Source organism: Paroedura picta, chromosome 8 (genome assembly GCF_049243985.1).
Source record: "Paroedura picta isolate Pp20150507F chromosome 8, Ppicta_v3.0, whole genome shotgun sequence".
NCBI classification, from domain to species: domain Eukaryota; kingdom Metazoa; phylum Chordata; class Lepidosauria; order Squamata; family Gekkonidae; genus Paroedura; species Paroedura picta.
In genome coordinates, this window is record NC_135376.1 from 10,708,750 (window position 1) to 10,727,387 (window position 18,638).

Genomic DNA, 18,638 nt, shown 5'->3' on the forward strand with positions numbered 1-18,638 from the left:
CACAGGAGAGAACTGAGCACACAGACACATTCTTTCCAGTGATGGTTGGAAACAGGCCTTTGTCACAGCTGGACTTGACAGTGTACAGTCTTAAGAGCCTCACTACCTGAAACGTCTTTAGTCATGTTCGCTTACTCCATGTGCTCCACTACTGTTTCTCAGCAGGGTAGTGTAATATTCCTATACCATAATTCACATGCCCTCTGTTCTGCCTGTCCTGACATGGAGAGTCCAGGCAAGTCTGATCTCATCAAATCTTGGAATCTAAGAAGGGGTCAGCCCAGATAGCATGTGGATGGGAGACCACCCAGGAAATGTAGGGTTGCTGCGCAGAGGCAATCAGTGGCAAACCATGTCTGTTTGTCTCTTGATTTGAAATCTTCACTGCTAAGCAGGGTTGGCCCTGCTGAGTACTTGGATGGGGGACCAGAGAGGAAATCCAGGGTTGCTTCATAGAGGCAGGCAATGGCAAACCACCTCTAAACATCTCTCATCTTGAAAAACCTGCAATTTGTTTACAACTCAGTAGCACTTTCCCCCCTCTGCCTAGTCTTTACGAATCTTGTTAAATGTTTTGGGAAGTTGTGACTGGTGATCCTTAACTGTTTCATCACGGAAAGCCTTAAGTCCTTAAAAAAAATTTTTTTTTTACAATGTCCAATGATGCTCACTCTGTAAGAAAGTCACAAAGCCGCAGAAGGTTGCACGCAACCTTGAAATACACCACTATACTAGTCATGCTTGCAATATGGCAGACAGAATGCCCTCTACGTTGCAGTTTTAACATGAATGGCAGGCCTGGTCCATAGCCAAAACCTCCAACTATGAATGTGCTGTGGCTTTAGAAGTCTGCATCCAGATGGGGGGATGCGCAGCCTAAGAGTAGCCTTGTCCATGCTTAAGCAGTACAATGCTTGGACTGGGAAAGACTTAGAAGTTTTGTACATTCAGGTCGGACTCTGTTGGTTTTTTAAATCACCTGACCCCCACTGAATTGCTAGCCCCATCTTTGGGGCATGTCCAGTACTGGTGCTGAAGCCCAGCTGAGATTGGCCCAACAGAGTTGGAGGGGCCATGTTTTCCGTGTATTGAGGTCACAGGTTCATGATCCCTTGCATCTTGGGGTAAAGGACCTGAAGGAGCTGGTACTGAGAAAAGGCCATTTGTGCTTGATGACCTGGGGAGCTGAAAAAAGAGGGTAGAAGTTCCCGAGCTAATCTGATCCAAAACCTTGGTTCAGTTTTGAAAAAGTTGGGTTCTTTTGACACTTTGAAACTAATGGAAAAGAACATTTCCCCCATCTCCAGGGGGTCTTTTGGTAAGGAAAAATGAACATGATGGGGGAGATAGAAATATATGCAATATGCAATACTTACTTTTCTATCAAACCGAAAGCTGCGTTAACAACATGAAATGCAGCAGATGTAATTTCCTTAGCATATAGAATTGCACGAATAGACGTATTTTTGGAATGTAAGAGTATAAATTCCTTAGTTCAGACCAGCAAACGGCAAATGTACCCAATGCAGAAGCTAAGAGACGGATCTGGGAAATGTTATATGTCGCGGTACATTTTACTTATTCCAAAATGGAAAATAATATTTTTGGTAATTCTCTGCTGTGCACTTTTTTCTGATGGAAGAATTGACTGCTGTACATTTTTAATACTGTATGAGCTTTTCCAAGCCTTGATGTCCAGACAAGAAGCCTTGTCCCAGTTCTTGCTGTTTTGGTAAATCAGGTTGTTTAGTACCTGGAGTAAGGTTTTATCTTCTCAAGAGTCCTGCTACTGTTGTGGAATAAGGTCCTTGTCTGCCAAGGCACCATGTTGCTTTGCTTTTAGATGGCTCTTTCTTTTTCTTCCGTAGCAAGATACTCTTGATAATGCAATAATTATTGCTTGCCACCAACATTGCTTGGTTGTCCCTGTGTTCTACCTTTCCCCCCATGTTTCACCACAATTTTTAAAAAGGATGCTGTGACAGACTGTTTCTATCTACTAAGAGGACCGACACAGCCTCCGATGATTTGGAAGGAACTAGATTTGTTTCGAACTATAAGCTTTTCCCTCCATTACTGGGGTCGTGAATCTTTAGGCCTTGGGTTCAGTGCTGTGAGGAGATTAAGGAGGCCAGGATTACATACAAACAACACAGAAGACTTATTTAACGGTTAGCTTCAAGCCGCACAAATCTCCATGTGGACACACCTGGCAGAGGTGCATTCATTTATTTTTTGGCAAACAGTTATGGCTTAGAATCATAGAGTTGGAAGGGATCTCCTGGGTCATCTAGTACAACCCCCACACTATGCAGGACACTCATAAAACTTCAGAGAGTAGTTTGGTTTTTCTGTAATGCTTTCAGGCATAAGCAGGTTTTTGCTGACTAGTCACTAGGTCAGATCCTCTCACACTCACAGGGTTCCATCCATACCAGCTGGTCTCTCCCAGGAGTCAAACTAAAGGGCACCAGGTCCACTTGTTGCCAGAGACTGGCCTAACCATCGGATAGTCTGTTCTCTCCCGGAGATATAGCTAAACCACATTGTCCCAGTGCCAAGCAGAGCCACCCTTCACTCTCTCTGCTATCTCTCAGAAGCAGAACTCCCCTCTCCCCTGTTCTGCTTCCCTCCAGCATGCCATCCCTCTTGAAGGCAAGTGGACGCTGGAGCAGCATTCCCAAAGGCTCAGCTGCGTGGCTGCTCTTCCCTTCAGGAGCAGAACCGCCTCCTACCTGCCACAGAAGCCTCCGGGCCTTTGATGGCTGCCTTGCCTAGGTTGTGTGGTCACAGTGTCCGCCTTCTTAATGCCGATGAGCCCATCTTCATTTCATATTGACCAAGCAGACATGCTCTCAACTACCAAATAATGAGGGGGGTGGGGAGATCGTCTTCTGATTTTCCTCGACTCAGTTTCTCTTCCCACTGAAGGAGCCCCCAGACTCATTTTCGTCACACCAGCTTTTCTCAGTCGTGGAGGCACACCTGGTTCCCCCCCCCGGCTTTGATTGTAATGCCAGCTGGCCACGTTTCCCTGTCTCATCCTCTGGAAGAGGCACGTCACCCAGAATTCACCCCCCCACACACGCAGATGCAGACACAAAAATCACGGTCAACTCCAAACTCTTTTTTTTTAAACCCTCTACAAATAAAGCTCTTTGAGCCAGGCCCCTCTCCCCACCACCCAAGGCCCAGAGCTCGCCAGAGGTCTTCTGTTGCCTAGCACCTGGCCAAAGGCGGGTGCCAGGCCAGAAAAGGTGACTCTTCCCGCTATCCAAGACCTGGAGTCCACCAGCAGCCTCCTGCATCCTAGCGGCCAGCTGCAGACACCACCAAAGTCCTGGAGCTTGAGGAAGGCCCCTCTGCCACCCACGAGTTAAAACAAAGTGGTATGAGCCTCGGCCAGCAAAGGAATGATTGGGATCCCTCTCATTCCCACTTCTTCCAGGCCCATCATTGTCCACTTTGGGAGGTGGCAGGTTGACTTACCTGACTGTATAAAGGAGTTTGAAATATCATCATCATCATCATCATCATCATTATTATTTAAAGATTCCAATAGGCCATGGTGCACCCTGGGTACACTGCTTGAGAATCCCTGTCCTACACTAAGTAAGCCTGTAGTAAGTCTCCTGAAGGCTGATCTCTAGAAACCTCCAAGGTATGCCATAAAACCAGTCTAGTTCGGGAAACAGGTCTCTATTTTTTTTTATGTATATATTTTATTCCAAACACAGAATCGGAGTTGTTCTGAAGGGGAAAATGTACAAAGCCACAAACAGTTATCAAATATAAGAATTCCATTGAAACTTTGGGGTGGGTTGTGTGTGTGTGTATGGAAATAACCACACTGCAGTATTCCAAAAGTCTGCAAGGCTGAGTGAGTACACAGATCTCCATGTATGAGAAAATAAACTACCACACTGGGTGGGAGTCACTATTAGGATAGGAGCTGAATGTCCCTTCTGCCCTTTGAGACGCCAGTCATTTCTGTAGCCCATCCTGGTTTCTGCATTGTGATCACTCTCCCATTGTCACTTGCAGCATATCTGAAATTAATTTTTTCCCCATCATCCGCGTTATATATGCAACATCTTTGTTCCTGCTGTCCATGAGCAACAGCGAATATTGTCCCCCAAGGGGAAATTTGTGACATCCTTAACAACACATGAAGGGAAAGCATAACAGCTTCAGAGGGATCGCTTTGATGCGGTAAATTTACCTTTTCGAGACGAGCAAATAAATAACACATTAGCATCTACTCGTACTAATTCTCCCATTTACAAAATTATAATTGCTTCACTCGTCAAGCCAGTGTGTGCTTGGTGCTGGAATTTGTGCAGAATTCCAATGCTTTGTCTTGGGAGTTAATTCTCCCCCGCACAGACACATCCTCCCTGGCCCTATGCAGTTCTTAAAGAAACGAAGACAGGCACACAAAGAAATGGACCCCATTTAGCGGACTCCGATGTGACGGACAGGTTGGGTTCCGCCTCTCCCTAAGAGCGACCAATGAGAGCTGACAGAACGTTAGTGAGAGACCGTTGAAGGGCAGTTGGGAGTTGGGCACAGGGAAGGGTATGCCTGCCTGAGTGAAGCTGGGGTGGAGAACAGCTCTTGGAAAGAAAAGTCAGTTTGTAGCCGAAGATCCCCAAATGCTGGAATAGGGAAGCAGCTCTGAAGTTTAGTAGAAAGGAAACGTCATACCCTTTACTTTACTTTCTTTCCTGTTACTTTCAAACCATAAATAATGGGCTATGGGTCTCAGGAAAAGAGACATGCAGACCAGTAAATTTCCTGCGCTATAGATCAAGAGTAGTCAACCTGTGGTCCTCCAGATGTCCATGGACTACAATTCCCATGGGAATTGAAGTCCATGGACATCTGGAGGACCACAGGTTGACTACCCCTGCTATAGATGATTTAGGATATGAGTCAATGGTAGCAGGGTGGGAATGGAGCAGCGTTTGAACTTCCAACCCCAACAGCTCTGTGAAGAGTTTGAGTGAGGGCCTGTTATTAAAGGCTACCTGGTCTTCTGATGTCTTCTGTGACTGAGAGGGAGGACCTGAGAGGGGAAATAGTCATAACTCTCTTGGGATTTTAAAAGAAATGAGGAGGGTAGCAGCATGTGTCGATTGGCCTATTTGTGACCCTGAACTTGAGAAGAAGGTGTAGAGAGGGTGGTTGAGTGGAGAAGGGCGTCACGTCAGGACTCCCCATTTCAGAAAGCCGCTGGAGGTTGGTGTCAAGCAGAAAACAGTGAGGACAAGACATCTGTGGCCTTCTGAGTCTGCTTCACTCACTCAAGGGAAGGATGGGGCATGTGACGAAGGGATAAGAGGAGCTGGGAGAGGTTCAACTCCATTTTAGTTCTCCAGCCATGCTGAGTTCTCTGCCTTCCAAGCCCGGATTCTGAATTGGGATTTGGAGGTTGCACAGCAAGACATAGTGGTATAGCTGTAGCTTCCGGTGGTTCTGATAAGGGAATCCGGTGATTTTGGAAAGGGAAGTGGACTGTAAGCAATAATTATAAAATATTGGCTTTATCAAACTGCCAAATTTGAATGTTCTCTTTTTATGGCCAGGGCCCCTCCCCTTTCCACTCTCTTCAGGCCCCTTATTGGCCATTGGGGAGGGGGCAGGTTAACATGGTCATATATGGTCATATACTGATAAATATTGTTAAAAAATTAAAATATATGAAAAATTAATTCCCACCTGATCATTGAAACCCTTCTGGGCCTGTTGAGAAACCCCAGGGTTTCACGAAACCCCCATTGGGAAAACCTGATGTATTGGAAAGACCACACAACAGGGATCAATCTCTGCCTCACCACCTACAGCAGGGGTAGTCAAACTGCAGCCCTCCAGATGTCCATGGACTACAATTCCATTCGCTGGCAGGGGCTCCTGGGAATTGTAGTCCATGGACATCTGGTGGGCCGCAGTTTGACTACCTCTGACCTACAGCAACTGTCCATCCCAACAGGGATTAGAAAAGTGGTGTTCTGGGGCGGGGGGAGGGGGGGGGGAGAAAGGGGACACAGAACCATGTAAAGTTTTCTGTGTGGATGAGCACATCCTTATAACCTCCCCCTTGTCTCTAGGGTTTTCTCATTCAGCATTCACCTTTGGTATTGAGAGCCATATCAGCCAGTCTAACATCAACGGTGCTCTGGTGCCCCCAGCTGCTTTGATCTCCATCATCCAGAAAGGTCTGCAGTATGTAGAGGCGGAAGTCAGTATTAATGAGGTAAGGAGAACTCTTGTTGACTTGCATTTATGGGCATTGCATGCTGTGGTCTTTGTCACATTGAAGGCTAGACTAGCCAACCCCCCCCCCTTTTTCTGTTCCTGCCAGCACTTTGGGTAAGACCCAGCCTTTCTGTCTCTCACACACGGGATACCTTAAGCCAACCTCAAAGTGGTGCCACTCAATAGCATGTCATGTGGTCAGGCTGATGGGGGAGGAATTGTATAGACTCTCTTACGTTAAATAAACTCTGTTTCTACAAGTCACAATTTCTGGGTATTGCAAAGGACAGAATCTAGGTGCCGTAAGTAAAATAAACAAAAAGGCAGTTGCTAAATAATTCTAATCCATGTCACGTCTGGTCCCTGGTTCATCCACAGTCCTCTTTACCGTCATTTTTCTCTGTTATCTTTCGTAGAAAAAATGCATTCAACTCCCTCCCAACATCCCCCTTCCCCCCTTCTTAACAGTCTTACACTTTTCAGTCATACTAGAATTCCCCACCCACTTTAATTTCACTAAACATTTTACTATGAAGGTTTATAAAACCGTCTAAGGGTTCAAATCAGTACACTCATTCATCCTCAACTTTGGCTGCTGTTCTCAGGATTGTGGTGTAGGTGTACCACATAGCAATTGCATTTTGTTTTGGGTTTTTTATCACACTGCTGATCATTTAGAGTGGTTCGCAGACCATCTGGCTTCAGTCAAAGCATTCGTCTCTTTTTCTCCAAATTCAGGTATTTCCAAAGGCTTTGCGTAATACAGAAATACCTGAATTTAGCCAACAAAGAGAAATGCTCTTCATCTGGAAAGAAATGTCCTGCAAAGAAATTGTGTTTATAGAATTGCTCTCTTACTCCCAGGAAATATTACCCAATCTGGCTTCCACTGTCTCTCTACTTAGTGCGTTATCCAAAATTAATCTCTGGTTTTCTTGTTACAACTACAATGTTTTTCTTAAGCTCTCAGACTTCTAAAATACATGTGGTTTTGTACTTGGTGCAAAGGCATTGACTCAATGACTTTTTAAATATTTTCACCAGGCTGATACCAGCACTGCTTTATTCAGATCTGCCTGGAATTCTACGTAGGTTGTAGGTGACGCCTTAAGATCAGGGCCTGAACAATCACATACATCCTTTAAGGACCTCAAAAATTTACATTCTGATTTATTTATTGTGTAGACATTTATAGCCTGCTCTTCTCTTCAATGGGGACCCAAAGCGGCTTACAGCATGTTCTCCCCTCCTCAGTTTTATCTTCCCAACAACCACCTTGCAAAGTATTTTAGGCTGAGAAGCAGTGCCATGGATCCATTATTTATTTATGATTAGCTTTCTATCCCGCCACTCTTCAAGGGCTTGTAGCGGGTTACAATCCTGGCCCTCAGTGGATGACCCTGAATCAGGTCTCCCAGATCCTAATCTGACACTCTAACCCAACTACCCAGTGCAGTTGTGTTATTTTGTCTGATCCTAAGGGTGGGGGTGTGGAGGGGAGGAATTACATGGCATTACATTACAGCTGTCTAGATCTGGAGCTTAGCAGGTTTTCATCTCTAGAAAGCTCCCTTGGTTCTGCATTGGTGGTCTGACTTGTCTACGTCTTGTCGAAAGAGTCTTTTGGGATATGTCTGCGAAGCTCCAGCAGCCAAGTAAATGTTTCCACTGCATTTTACAGCCCACTCTTCTGCCTTTGTGGTGGAAGAGATGGAGTGTTCTCAGCTTGCTGTGACAAGGAAGCTAGACTGCCAGTCAAGGCATGGGGGCTGCCCATCACAAAGAGTTTCCCAAAACAGACCTTTAAAACAGTCAACTTTCATAAGACCACTTGTAAGCGGGACCTGCAAGGTTTTGAATTATCTAAAAAAGCGTTCACACCCTCAGAAACACACTACATGTATTCATTTAGTCCTCTCCGTAAGCAAGGTCTGAGTTATTCTTTGTGAGAATGCATTAGCTCAGCTATTATTTACTCCCAGGGTAAAGGAAGGGCTGGCATTGGTGTGACAATTAAATATATCCTCAGCCCCTCCTGTGTTATAAAACTGCTAAAGCAGCATGGGTTTGCAGGAGCAGTAGACGGACGGCTTATATTTGCACAAACACCAAACTATAGTGAGAGGCTTAGGGTGTCTGGCTAGGATCTCAGAAGCCCAGGCTCAAATCCCCACAGTGTCACAAAGCTCACTTGAATGACCTTGGGGAGCCAGTCACGTTCTCTCACCCTGTCCTACTTCATAGGGTCGTTGAGAAGATAAAATGGAGGAAGGGAAAACCACATGTGATTCTATGAGGTCCTTTGGGAGGAGTGTGATAAAAATGTATTTCATAGATAGCACCTAGGAATCATCTTGTCTCCATGGCTTTTATATGTCCATGGATCAAGAAATTGCCTTCAACTGTCACTGGGACTCCCTTCAATGTAATCTTTTGTTGTGGAGGAACTCATTCATTTTATTTCTGGGTATTTTGGATGAGCAGCATACAACCCAGGAACCTTGTCAGGGTCATTTGTCTTCCATTAGGCAGATTTCTACCTGATGCAACAGATGCCTCTAAAGAGCACTGCCTCATGCTATTGGCAGCATCATCTCAAGCTGCATAATCTACCTTGAGCCTCAGCAAAAGAAGTGGGCTATAAATACATTTAGAAAATAGAATTAATATTTGTGTATCATTGGCAGCTCTTATGTGCCTTTCGTGACCCATGTGTTGTCTGTCTGTTTTTACTTGAGCATCGATGGCACTTGAGTTCAGAGGCAACAAGAAGCAGCCAACGGGGGAATTCAGCCAATAAGGGCATTGAACCTTAGAAACCTAAGTTCAAATTTATCTGGAAGCTTTCTTTGTTTGGGGTCTATCTCAAGTATACACAATGGGTTGGATCCTGCAACCTATCAGTGGCGAGTAGCTGATCTTCCCAGCATCCATGTCTGACACTGGCAGTGTTGTAGTCCCAGGTCTGTAAGACCCATGTGGAATAATATACAGGTGAGTTTGCACTGGGGATATACAGGAGTTTGCACTGGGGAGGAGGTAAGAGGGCTTCCTCCATGAATGAAGCTCCACTGGCAAAAGATGAAGAAGGCAGCAATTCTACTCCAGTTCTCAGTGGATCCCTCTGGCCCACATGACTCTTGCTCCATGCATTGCTTACAACATCAGGAATAAAGCTTCCTAGTGTTGCAACTGGTTGCTAGGGAAGGAGAAGATTTACAGGCCTTGGAATGTCCCTATAGTGGGTCCAACCCATCGTTTATCTTCTGTAAAATTAGGGGAAAGTGCTCAGGATTGTTGTTACCAAATATATATATATATATATTAAAATATTACGAATATATGATTTTTAAAAACGTTGTCCTGCTTTCCTTCTGCAAATCGAACATGTTCTTAAACGCCGGCTTTTTCTCCTCCGCTTCTCAATCTCCAACAGGATGGTACTTTATTTGACGGCCGGCCGATAGAGTCTCTCTCACTGATAGACGCCGTAATGCCAGATGTGGTGCAGACAAGACAGCAGGCCTACAGAGACAAGCTTGCGCAGCAACAGGCTGCAGCTGCAGCCGCGGCCGCTCCTCCGAACCAGCAGGGGTCTACGAAAAACGGTGAAAACACCGCAAACGGGGAAGAAAATGGAGCCCACACCATCGCAAGTGAGTTCACCTTTGGAGAGTTTGACCCACTTGTGGTCACGCATAGGTCGAAAATTCCATGGGTAATAAACTGCTTATGAAACTTCAACCGGCAGTTCATTTTCATCTTCAAGCAACACTAGCACATCCTCACGTGATGTCTAGAATTGAGCTGTGAGTGTTTGATCATTACGCCCAGCATACGTTACCAGGACCAAATGTACTGGCACGTGTTCTTCCCCAAATCTCTTTCTTTTACCTTCATCTTCCAGGCATTTATGCACTGTTCCCTTTGTCGCTGTTTCAGCATTATTTGGATGGGAAGGTGGAGACCTTTTTGTTCCCGGAACGATTCACTAATTAAGTGGGGAAAATAGCAATGTCATATAGCTATCCGGTTGGGTCAAGCACTAGAATGCCTGAGGGCCAATCAAGCCAACTGAGAGCAAGGAGAATGTTCAATGCATCACATTGCTCTCACTCTGAAGGGGAGTCAGAAGGGAAGAGAATATATGCAGGGCTGCTGTCAAAGCTGCCAAACACTAATTGTATTTTTCTTCTCATCACTGTGGCAACTCTGCTTCCTCAGTTACAAACCTTGAATTTTTTTCCCTCTTTTTCCCCACCGAGTCATTGCCCTGAGCACTTCTGTATTTTTTAAAAGGCCCCTCTGAAATATCACGGAAAGATGATGTCGCAAGCAGACGTGTTTGGAAGAAGTGTCCTCCTTATAGAATCATAGAGTTGGAAGGGACCTCCAGGGTCATGTAGTCCAACCCCCTTCACTGTGCAGGACACTCACAGCTACTTAACTTAGCTAGGATCCTGGTGGGTACATCTTTTAGGGCCCATATTCAGCCTGTGTTGAGGCAGCTGCTTTGGTTACCGGTTGTAGCCCAGATCAAGGTTTTGGTATTAACCTTTAAGGCCATCTGTGGTCTGGGGCCCTCATATATGTGGGACAGCCTATCTCCTTATGTCCCCCTGCCCACGCAGGGCTCTTTGCTCTGTGGGTATAAATGTATTGGAGATTCCTGGCCCGAGGGAGGTCCACCATGAGCCATTTGGGACTGGCGATATAGAAGTCAAAATACAAACAAACTAACTTACTTCACATGCATGGGTACTACAGTGCCATACCACACTACTGAATCTGAAGAACTCATGCACAGGATGTCTAGGTTCTGCCTGGGCAGGCAAACAGTGGTAGCCCATCTTCTTGTGGTTGGTGGGGTCTCCACGTAGCTCTCTGCGTCCTCAATCTGCTAAAGCAAGGCTGAACAGATGTCAAATGCTCCGTTTCTAGTTCATCTTAACCTTGCTTTGCCTCCTGTCGTTCTGATTCATTTCTTCTCCTGCCTCTTCATTTGCTAAGCTTTGTTCAGAAAGCAATTGCCCCTTCTGTAACCTTCCCAGTTCCCAACAGTTTATCAACAAGCTCCCCTCCCCCAATTAATTATTATATGGTTATAAACACATACATGTCATCTTGCAAATGTTGTTGAACTTCATTTGCAAATGATTTTGCACTTGGTCTTCCTTAAAAATGTTGATGTTGTCCCTGATGTTGACTGTTTGCAGTAAGACCACGCAAACCACAGACATTTTTCTGTCTCTCTTACTAAGTGTCTCGCATGAGTAAACAGACTCTCAGCAAGCACTTTGAGGCCATAACGCTCTAGGCCAGTTCACACAGCTGACATCTTCCACTCTGAAATGTGTCTTGTCCTCGTGTGCCAGCAAGGGTATATCTGCCTGCTTGGTTTTGGGGGACTGTGATCTCGCTGAGCCTGTGTCCACTTCATGAAGCGCCTGAGATGTAAAATTTCTGGATGTTCTGTTGTTACGGGGAAGAGTTTTTTGTTCGTTGTTGCTTCTTTTCTTGGGGGTTGGGGCAGAGAAATTAGAGTAAAAATTTAAATATATCCCACACTTCCTTATCAAACCCAAATTTATTTTGCTCCTTTAACAGTGTAAAACGCATAATTCATAATTAAACTGGCATGTAAAATGTACAGTGATTATGGAACTGAAAGTTAAAATGCCTACATTTTCTACAAGCAAACTGATGAATATACACAGTCCTTGAGTGAGATGTATGTTGCTGCACTCTCTGTGCAGCTTGGTGTAGTGGCAGCTCCTAATCTAGCAAATTCCCTGCTCCCCCACATGCAGCCAGTTGGGTGACACTGAGCTAGTCACAGCCCTGATAGTGTTGTTCTCACAGAACAACAATAGCAGGTCTCTCTCAGCCCCACCTACCTCCCAGGGTGTCTGTTGCAGGGAGAGGAAGGGAAGGAGATTGTGAACCGTTTTGAGATTCCTGGTAGGGGAAAGTGGCATATCAAAACCAACTCTTCTTCTTCCTCTAGTTAAAAGGCCATGCAATAGTCTGAGAGGTAGAAAAAAATATCAATCGAATGGGAAAAAACTTTTCTGTTAAATAGTAGAAAGTATATTATCTGGATGTGGGCTCATATAGGCCCAGTAGAACAAGGAGCTTAGTTGGATATTGATTTAAAGATTAACACTGAAATTATCTCTGTCATCGGAGAGGCCTGGATTGAAAATCCCACCCTGCTCTGAAAGGCCCAGTGTCCTTGATAGTGTCATCCGAAGAAAGGGGTCTATGGGGAAGATTCCTTTGGGGTTGAAGGTGGGCTATGCATGATTCAGGCGCCTTCCTGGGGTGCCCAGTGGATCAGCAGGAAAGGAGCTTGCACGCAAGGGGGTTAATCTGTTGCCTCTTCCTAAAAGCCTAAGCCACGTCCCTAGTGCAACAGTCAGGGGAGGCTCAGGAGCAGGCACTGGGCTGCTTACTAGTAAGGACGTCTAGGTAGAATGGACGGAAGCATAACTCTCTCTGTTCTCTCCAGTACCAGAGGTATTCTGCCTTTTTATAGCAGTTGCTGGAGGGCACGAGTGGGAGGAGGCTGTTGCAGCCATCCATCTTGTGGGCGTCTTAGAGGCAACTGGTCAACCCCACTGTGCGGGCACCTAAAAGAGGGGAGGGGCTCCCTCGCAGTGATCCTCAGGGGGTGTTGCAAGGCCTGTCTGTTTGCTAGGGCTTTTGAGGGGGTTTGAATGGCAGGCATCTCTCTTTTGGGGGAGAGCGAGATTTGGGGTTGGCTATTTTATTGTTTGAAAATCTCTTTAACTGCTATTGTAAGCCACCTCCAACAACAAGTAAGGGCGGGATATAAAGGGTTTAAACAAACAGGATGCTGGGCTTGATGGGCCCTTGGTCCACTTCGGCATGGCTCTTCTGCTTATGTTCTTAATTCCTCTGGTTCCTGGTGAGTCAGGGCTTCCCCCTCCCGGCCAGGCTGATTTCCTGTTCAAAAGACTGGCTGGAGGGAGGAGAAATTATCGTATAGAAGACATTTATTTATGTTTCCATTTTTATTCCTTTCCCCCAAAAGACTCCAGGCAGATTACAATGTTGATAAAATCAATTCTGAAAATAAAAATGGGGGGCCGGGTGGGGGCAGGAAAGCAGCCCTCCTCCCATCTGGCAGTCCTCCCTGGCCAATGCCCCCCTCCTTCGCCATTATGAGAGGAATACGGGACTGGGAATCCCCTGTTTCCTTGGTAACGTTTAGGCTGGCAGTGAGTCAGCAAGGGATGAGGATGTGAGGCACGTCAGCTCACTGGGTAGCTAATGAAGATCGGGGAAGCAAGAGAGTGCTGTTTTCAAAGCTCTGAAATGTTCCAGTATTTCTTCCCCTGTATTGGGGTCTGCAAGGGAAGAAGCAAACTTCTCTGCCTCTGTGTGCACTCTGTGTGCAAGGTGGAGGTAAAGCTGGGCACCGACAACAAATTGTTGTTTTGCATCTCATTTGTATTCAAAACCCCCCCCCCCCAAAAAAAACAACTGGTTAGGAGTAGCTAAGAAAGGCGGGGGGGGGGACCAAGTCTCCCCTCACCTGGTTTGATCACGGCTAGAGCTGAAAGCAGCAAGGATCCAATTTAATTTCTGCAAGATTATTTTATTTTCCAGGGAAGTGGGGGAAAATGACGGCTTAATCTCTGTGCTGTCTTACCATACATACTATGGCTATACCATGTGGCATAGTCACTGAGCTAGGATGTGGGAGACCCATTAAAATCCGCACTCTGCCTTGAAGTGACCTTGGGACAGTGATTCTGTCTCTAGCTAACCTGCGGCATATAGGTGCTGTCTAGATAAAGTGCGAAGGATTGGCCGTTGGGTCGTCTGTGGTGAGGGTTAAGCACTCTGCATGTGGGCGGTGGCCGGGGACAGTGTCATCAAGTCACAACTGACTTACAGCAACCCAATGGGGTTTTCTAGGCAAAAGATGTTCGGAGACTGGTTGCGATTGCTTGCCTATGTGTCACAACCCTCGTATTCTTGGGAGGTCCTTGGATGCTGCTTAGCTTCTGAGATCTGATGGAGATCAGGCTCGCCCGGGCTATCCGAGTGGGGCTGTGTGCTTGTCACATTGCAACATTCCAAATATCAGCTCTGGTGTTCAAAACAAGTTGGCACAAATGAAGCTGGGGTGTGTGTGCATTCATGTGCACGCACGCATGTGTTGTGCACACACGCACGCAGAAAGGGAAGGGTGGGCACAAACTGGCCAACAGTGTGAGGTTATTGCAGGGTCCTGACTCAGAAGTGCAAACATATTACAGCGTGCGCAGGTTTAATCTGGCATATCATAATCACACATGAGTTGTTGATTCTCCTTAACTCCTGTGTGTGCCTACAGCTCCAATGTGATGGTGTCATGTCTATCAAAGGGAAGGGACCTAGAGAAAGCCTGTATACTCTGTGTGAAGCAGCTCACAACCCCCAAGGGTCCCCAACCTTTTGGAACCTGTGGGCTCGTTCAGAGTTCTGGCACAGGTCAGAGGGCACAACCGCAAAATGGCGGTTCCAGGAGACGCACACCGAGGAAGCCCAGGGGCAGGGGAGAAGAAAGATAATTAAAAATACACGGGGAGAGAGCCATGAGAGAGAATGCAACCAACGCTGCAATAGGGTTTTAATTGTACAGCCTTTCCAATCTTTGGTAGCAAATCAGAAGACCCGAGAGGCAAGAGCCCCACTTAGCCCCACCCACTCTCTACAAACACTTGGTGGACACCAAGAAAGGTGTTGGCAGGTTAGGGACCCCTGACCGAAGAAGATGGAGGAGGCAGCAGTGCTGTGACAATGCAGGGGAACCTCCATTAAAAGGCGGTTCCAACTGCACATCATGTGGCATCAAATTGGATCTGAGGCCTCTGATGTTTACCTTTCCGCCCATCACACACACTCCTAGAAATTTACCTCCTAGAAATTAGCCGTCCTTGGCAAGCAACCACAGAGGAAGGAAGTGCCAGCAACTGCATTGTACATCTCAATTTCCCCCTTTCACGGCTGACATCAGGGTTAACCTACCTTTCGAGCAGTTTAGCATCCTCAGGCCAAATCCCTCCTCGCTCTCTGGCTCTTCAGTATACAGCCACACTTGGTCCTGGGTTGTCACAGATGTTCAGAATGGTCTGGGAGCATCAAATGGTGCATGACTGTTATTTATGTGGGTCTTGGCAGGTTAGCACTTTACCTTGTATGTGTGAAAGCACCAGAGTTGCACATTTCTTTATATAAAAACGCCTTCCGTTCTTTTTCCATGCTTAGATTATGGAATCCAGCCCCCCCCCCCCTTTCCCCGGTTCACTGTGTGCCATAGCTCAGTTGGAGAGCCAGCAGGGCTGTAGTGAGAATGTGATGTTTCAGCCACCCCTACTGGCTGGAAACGCAAACGATTCCTTCTTTTCCTCTTTCTCTGCAGGAGGAACCGCTTCTGTATTTCTGCATGTGAGCAGAAGCATGTCTCTTAAGTTGGTCAGGTGGTGTGCAGCGCTTGTAGCTGACTTTGGGCCTCTCTAAGCTTTAAAACAAAAATGGATCAGTAGGTTAATCCAAGATAAACTGAAAAATAGGATAGTCTTGGCTGTGAGTTTTGCTTTACAAATGACTCAGTCTATAGCCGTAATATGAACTTCCTTGCAAGGCATATACTAAACGCTTTCTTAATTTAATGACTCATCCACACTGCAACTACATTTGGGTCAAGCCTGTCTGCCCGATGAAGCAACTGGTTATAAGAAGAAGAGGAGTTGCTTCTTATATGCCGCTCTTCCCTACCCGAAGGAGGCTCAAAGCGGTTTACAGTCGCCTTCCCATTCCTCTCCCCACAACAGACACCCTGTGGGGTGGGTGAGGCTGAGAGAGCCCTGATATCACTGCCCGGTCAGAACAGTTTTATCAGTGCTGTGGCGAGCCCAAGGTCACCCAGCTGGTTGCATGTGGGGGAGTGCAGAATCGAACCTGGCATGCCAGATTACAAGTCCGCACTCCTAACCACTACACCAAACTGGCTCTCACTACACCAAACTGGCTCTCACTACACATAACAGGGGAAGAAGAGGGTTGGTGGTTGGATTTTTGTCTCTGTAAAGTTTTCATAGAATAATAGAGTTGGAGGGGACCTCCTGGGTCATTTAGTCCAACCCCCTGCACTGTGCAGGACACTCACAACCCTATCACTCATCCACTAATTAATGTATTCTTTTTAAAAATCCCTTCCATAACCACAGCTGACCCTCAGGCATGCAGTGAAGATCCATTTGCCAAAACAACATTCAAAGGAATTTGCACAGCCAATCTCGCCTCATAGAATCATAGAATCACAGAGTTTGAAGGGACCTCCGGGGTCATCTAGTCCAACCCCCTGCACTATGCAGGACACACCAACCTCTCGCTCATCCACTGTAACCTGCCACCCCCTTGAACCTTCACAGAATCAGCCTCTCCATCAGATGGCTTTCTAGCCTCTGTTTAAACATTTCCAAAGACGGAGAACCCACCACCTCCAGTGACCAAACAGAAGCCCTGCTAGATAAAGTCCCATCTAGTCTTTTCTGAATATATTTGGCAGACATCAGGGAGTGTCCTGGCAGGCACTGTGGCACCTGCGAACATTGTACTGGGGACCTCTGCTTGATCCATTCACCACCCTGGCATTCGTTAATCTCGGTCACTGGCTGAGTGCCTCTGGAAGCAAGTTTGGCTCACCAGCCTCTCGAAAGAGCTTGTTCGGCCCTGCGTCACCCCTGAACACGTGACCTTTGACTTTGTATCATATTAGGGTGCATCAGAGGAACACAGAATACGGTAGTCTAGGGAAGCCAAGGGGAGCTGGGGAAGAATCTGATGCGTGCTCTGACAATGCATGCACAGTGGAGTCCATGTTGGGTCCAAGGCAGGAAGCGAGCAACGTGTGTGAAAATAATTAAAACACCCGTCTCCTCTTGCTGTTCCCTATAATGCAGATAACCACACAGATATGATGGAAGTGGACGGCGATGTCGAAATCCCTCCGAATAAAGCAGTGGTGCTGCGCGGCCACGAGTCCGAAGTCTTCATCTGCGCTTGGAACCCCGTTAGCGACCTTCTGGCCTCAGGGTATGCGTCCCACTGAAGCAGTCCGAGATGCTTCTTCGTCACTACGGTTGCATCTGCTTCCTCAAAAGCCTTTCAGAATATCCCTTTGTTTCTGAACTGGAGATTGTTGAGTGTTATTGCAGGGAGTGTGCACTTTCAGTCTGATTGAAAGCCCTTAGAAACATGTATCCATCTTTTAGATCGCTGCGGCGACTGCGTGTGAAAGCCAGTAGAAAGTGCATCACCTCCATGGTCAAAGGCCAATATGTGGTCCACGATACAGAGGCTGAGACCTGGCATTGTGTAAGGCTCAAAGAGACATGACATACCCTATATTGTTGCCATAAAACCATAAAATGCCAATTGCAGCCTCAATTTGCCTCAAGGTCGGGTGGGAAATCGAAAGTTTAATTTTTAAATTCTGCTCGGTTTTGATCACCGGAGCCGAGCCGGACCCTCCCCAACCCTGTTTTAAAACATGCCCTATTTTCTCCTTTAAAGGCTAATAAAAAAGTTGGAAGTGTAGATACAATTAGCAAAGTTGAATTGGAGATCGAAGTATTAAACCCCTTTTCCCTTCCCTGCACAACCCCGGGGCAGATGAAGGCCACACATGCCTGCAGTTTGCATTTTAGGAACTGAGTGCAATCATCATCCAGTCTGTTTGCGCCTCTGGACTAAATCCGGAGGAAGCGTAGCTGCCGGTATGTGTAGCTTGTTGGCTCGCTCGTAGGAAAGGCTGCGAGCTGCCTGTTTAACACACCATGTGAGAAGCAGCAGACTTATTTCTGGAAGGTGACTTCACCTCGCCCTTCTCAGAGCTGTTTGCACATGCTTAATCCGAGCTTAGCAAGATGTGTTTTTGTGTACTGGCACAGCCTTTTGATTGTAAAATTCAATAAACTAAAAAAAAAAACCCTTAAAGAAACATCACATTCTTGCTTTCTTCCCATGGACACAGCCAAATTTGCAGTGGGGGGAAAAGTGGCTGGCCGGTGCATGATTTTGGGGGGGGGGGGGGCGACATTAAAAGAGTTTAATTTTAATTGTTAAATGGCAGCCTATGGAACTTAGCATAAGCAGCCATTTGAACCAATTTGATCTGAGTGTTCCTTATACAAGTGCCCCTATGTTGAGCCCAGACACGAAGAGGAAAACTGTCGTATGTCCGTTGCTCATTTTGAGGAGTCCTCGAGCTTCTCAAGAGGAACAGTCCCCTCGAGGCTTCCGTTCTTTCCTTTTGCCTATAAGGGTGTTATGTAGATGGATGAAACAAATCCCCAATCCAG

General features: G+C 46.4%; 1 protein-coding gene across 10 annotated transcripts in view; it reads left to right on the forward strand.

Annotated features, from left to right (window-relative positions):
- TBL1XR1 (TBL1X/Y related 1) overlaps positions 1-18,638 on the forward strand; it is a 198,616-nt gene that overhangs the window by 158,052 nt on the left and 21,926 nt on the right. For 8 of the 10 annotated variants that reach the window (XR_013233410.1, XM_077348359.1, XM_077348356.1 and 5 more), the window contains 3 exons: positions 6,111-6,256; positions 9,695-9,914; positions 17,238-17,370. Coding sequence is in view for 9 of the 10 variants with exons in the window: in XM_077348359.1 (XP_077204474.1) it covers positions 6,111-6,256; positions 9,695-9,914; positions 17,238-17,370 (499 nt within the window). In the remaining variant the exon portion in view is untranslated. Of the gene's footprint in view, positions 1-4,529; positions 4,630-6,110; positions 6,257-9,694; positions 9,915-17,237; positions 17,371-18,638 lie in introns of those variants that run through there. The other 2 variants (XM_077348358.1, XM_077348357.1) reach the window with 2 other exon arrangements.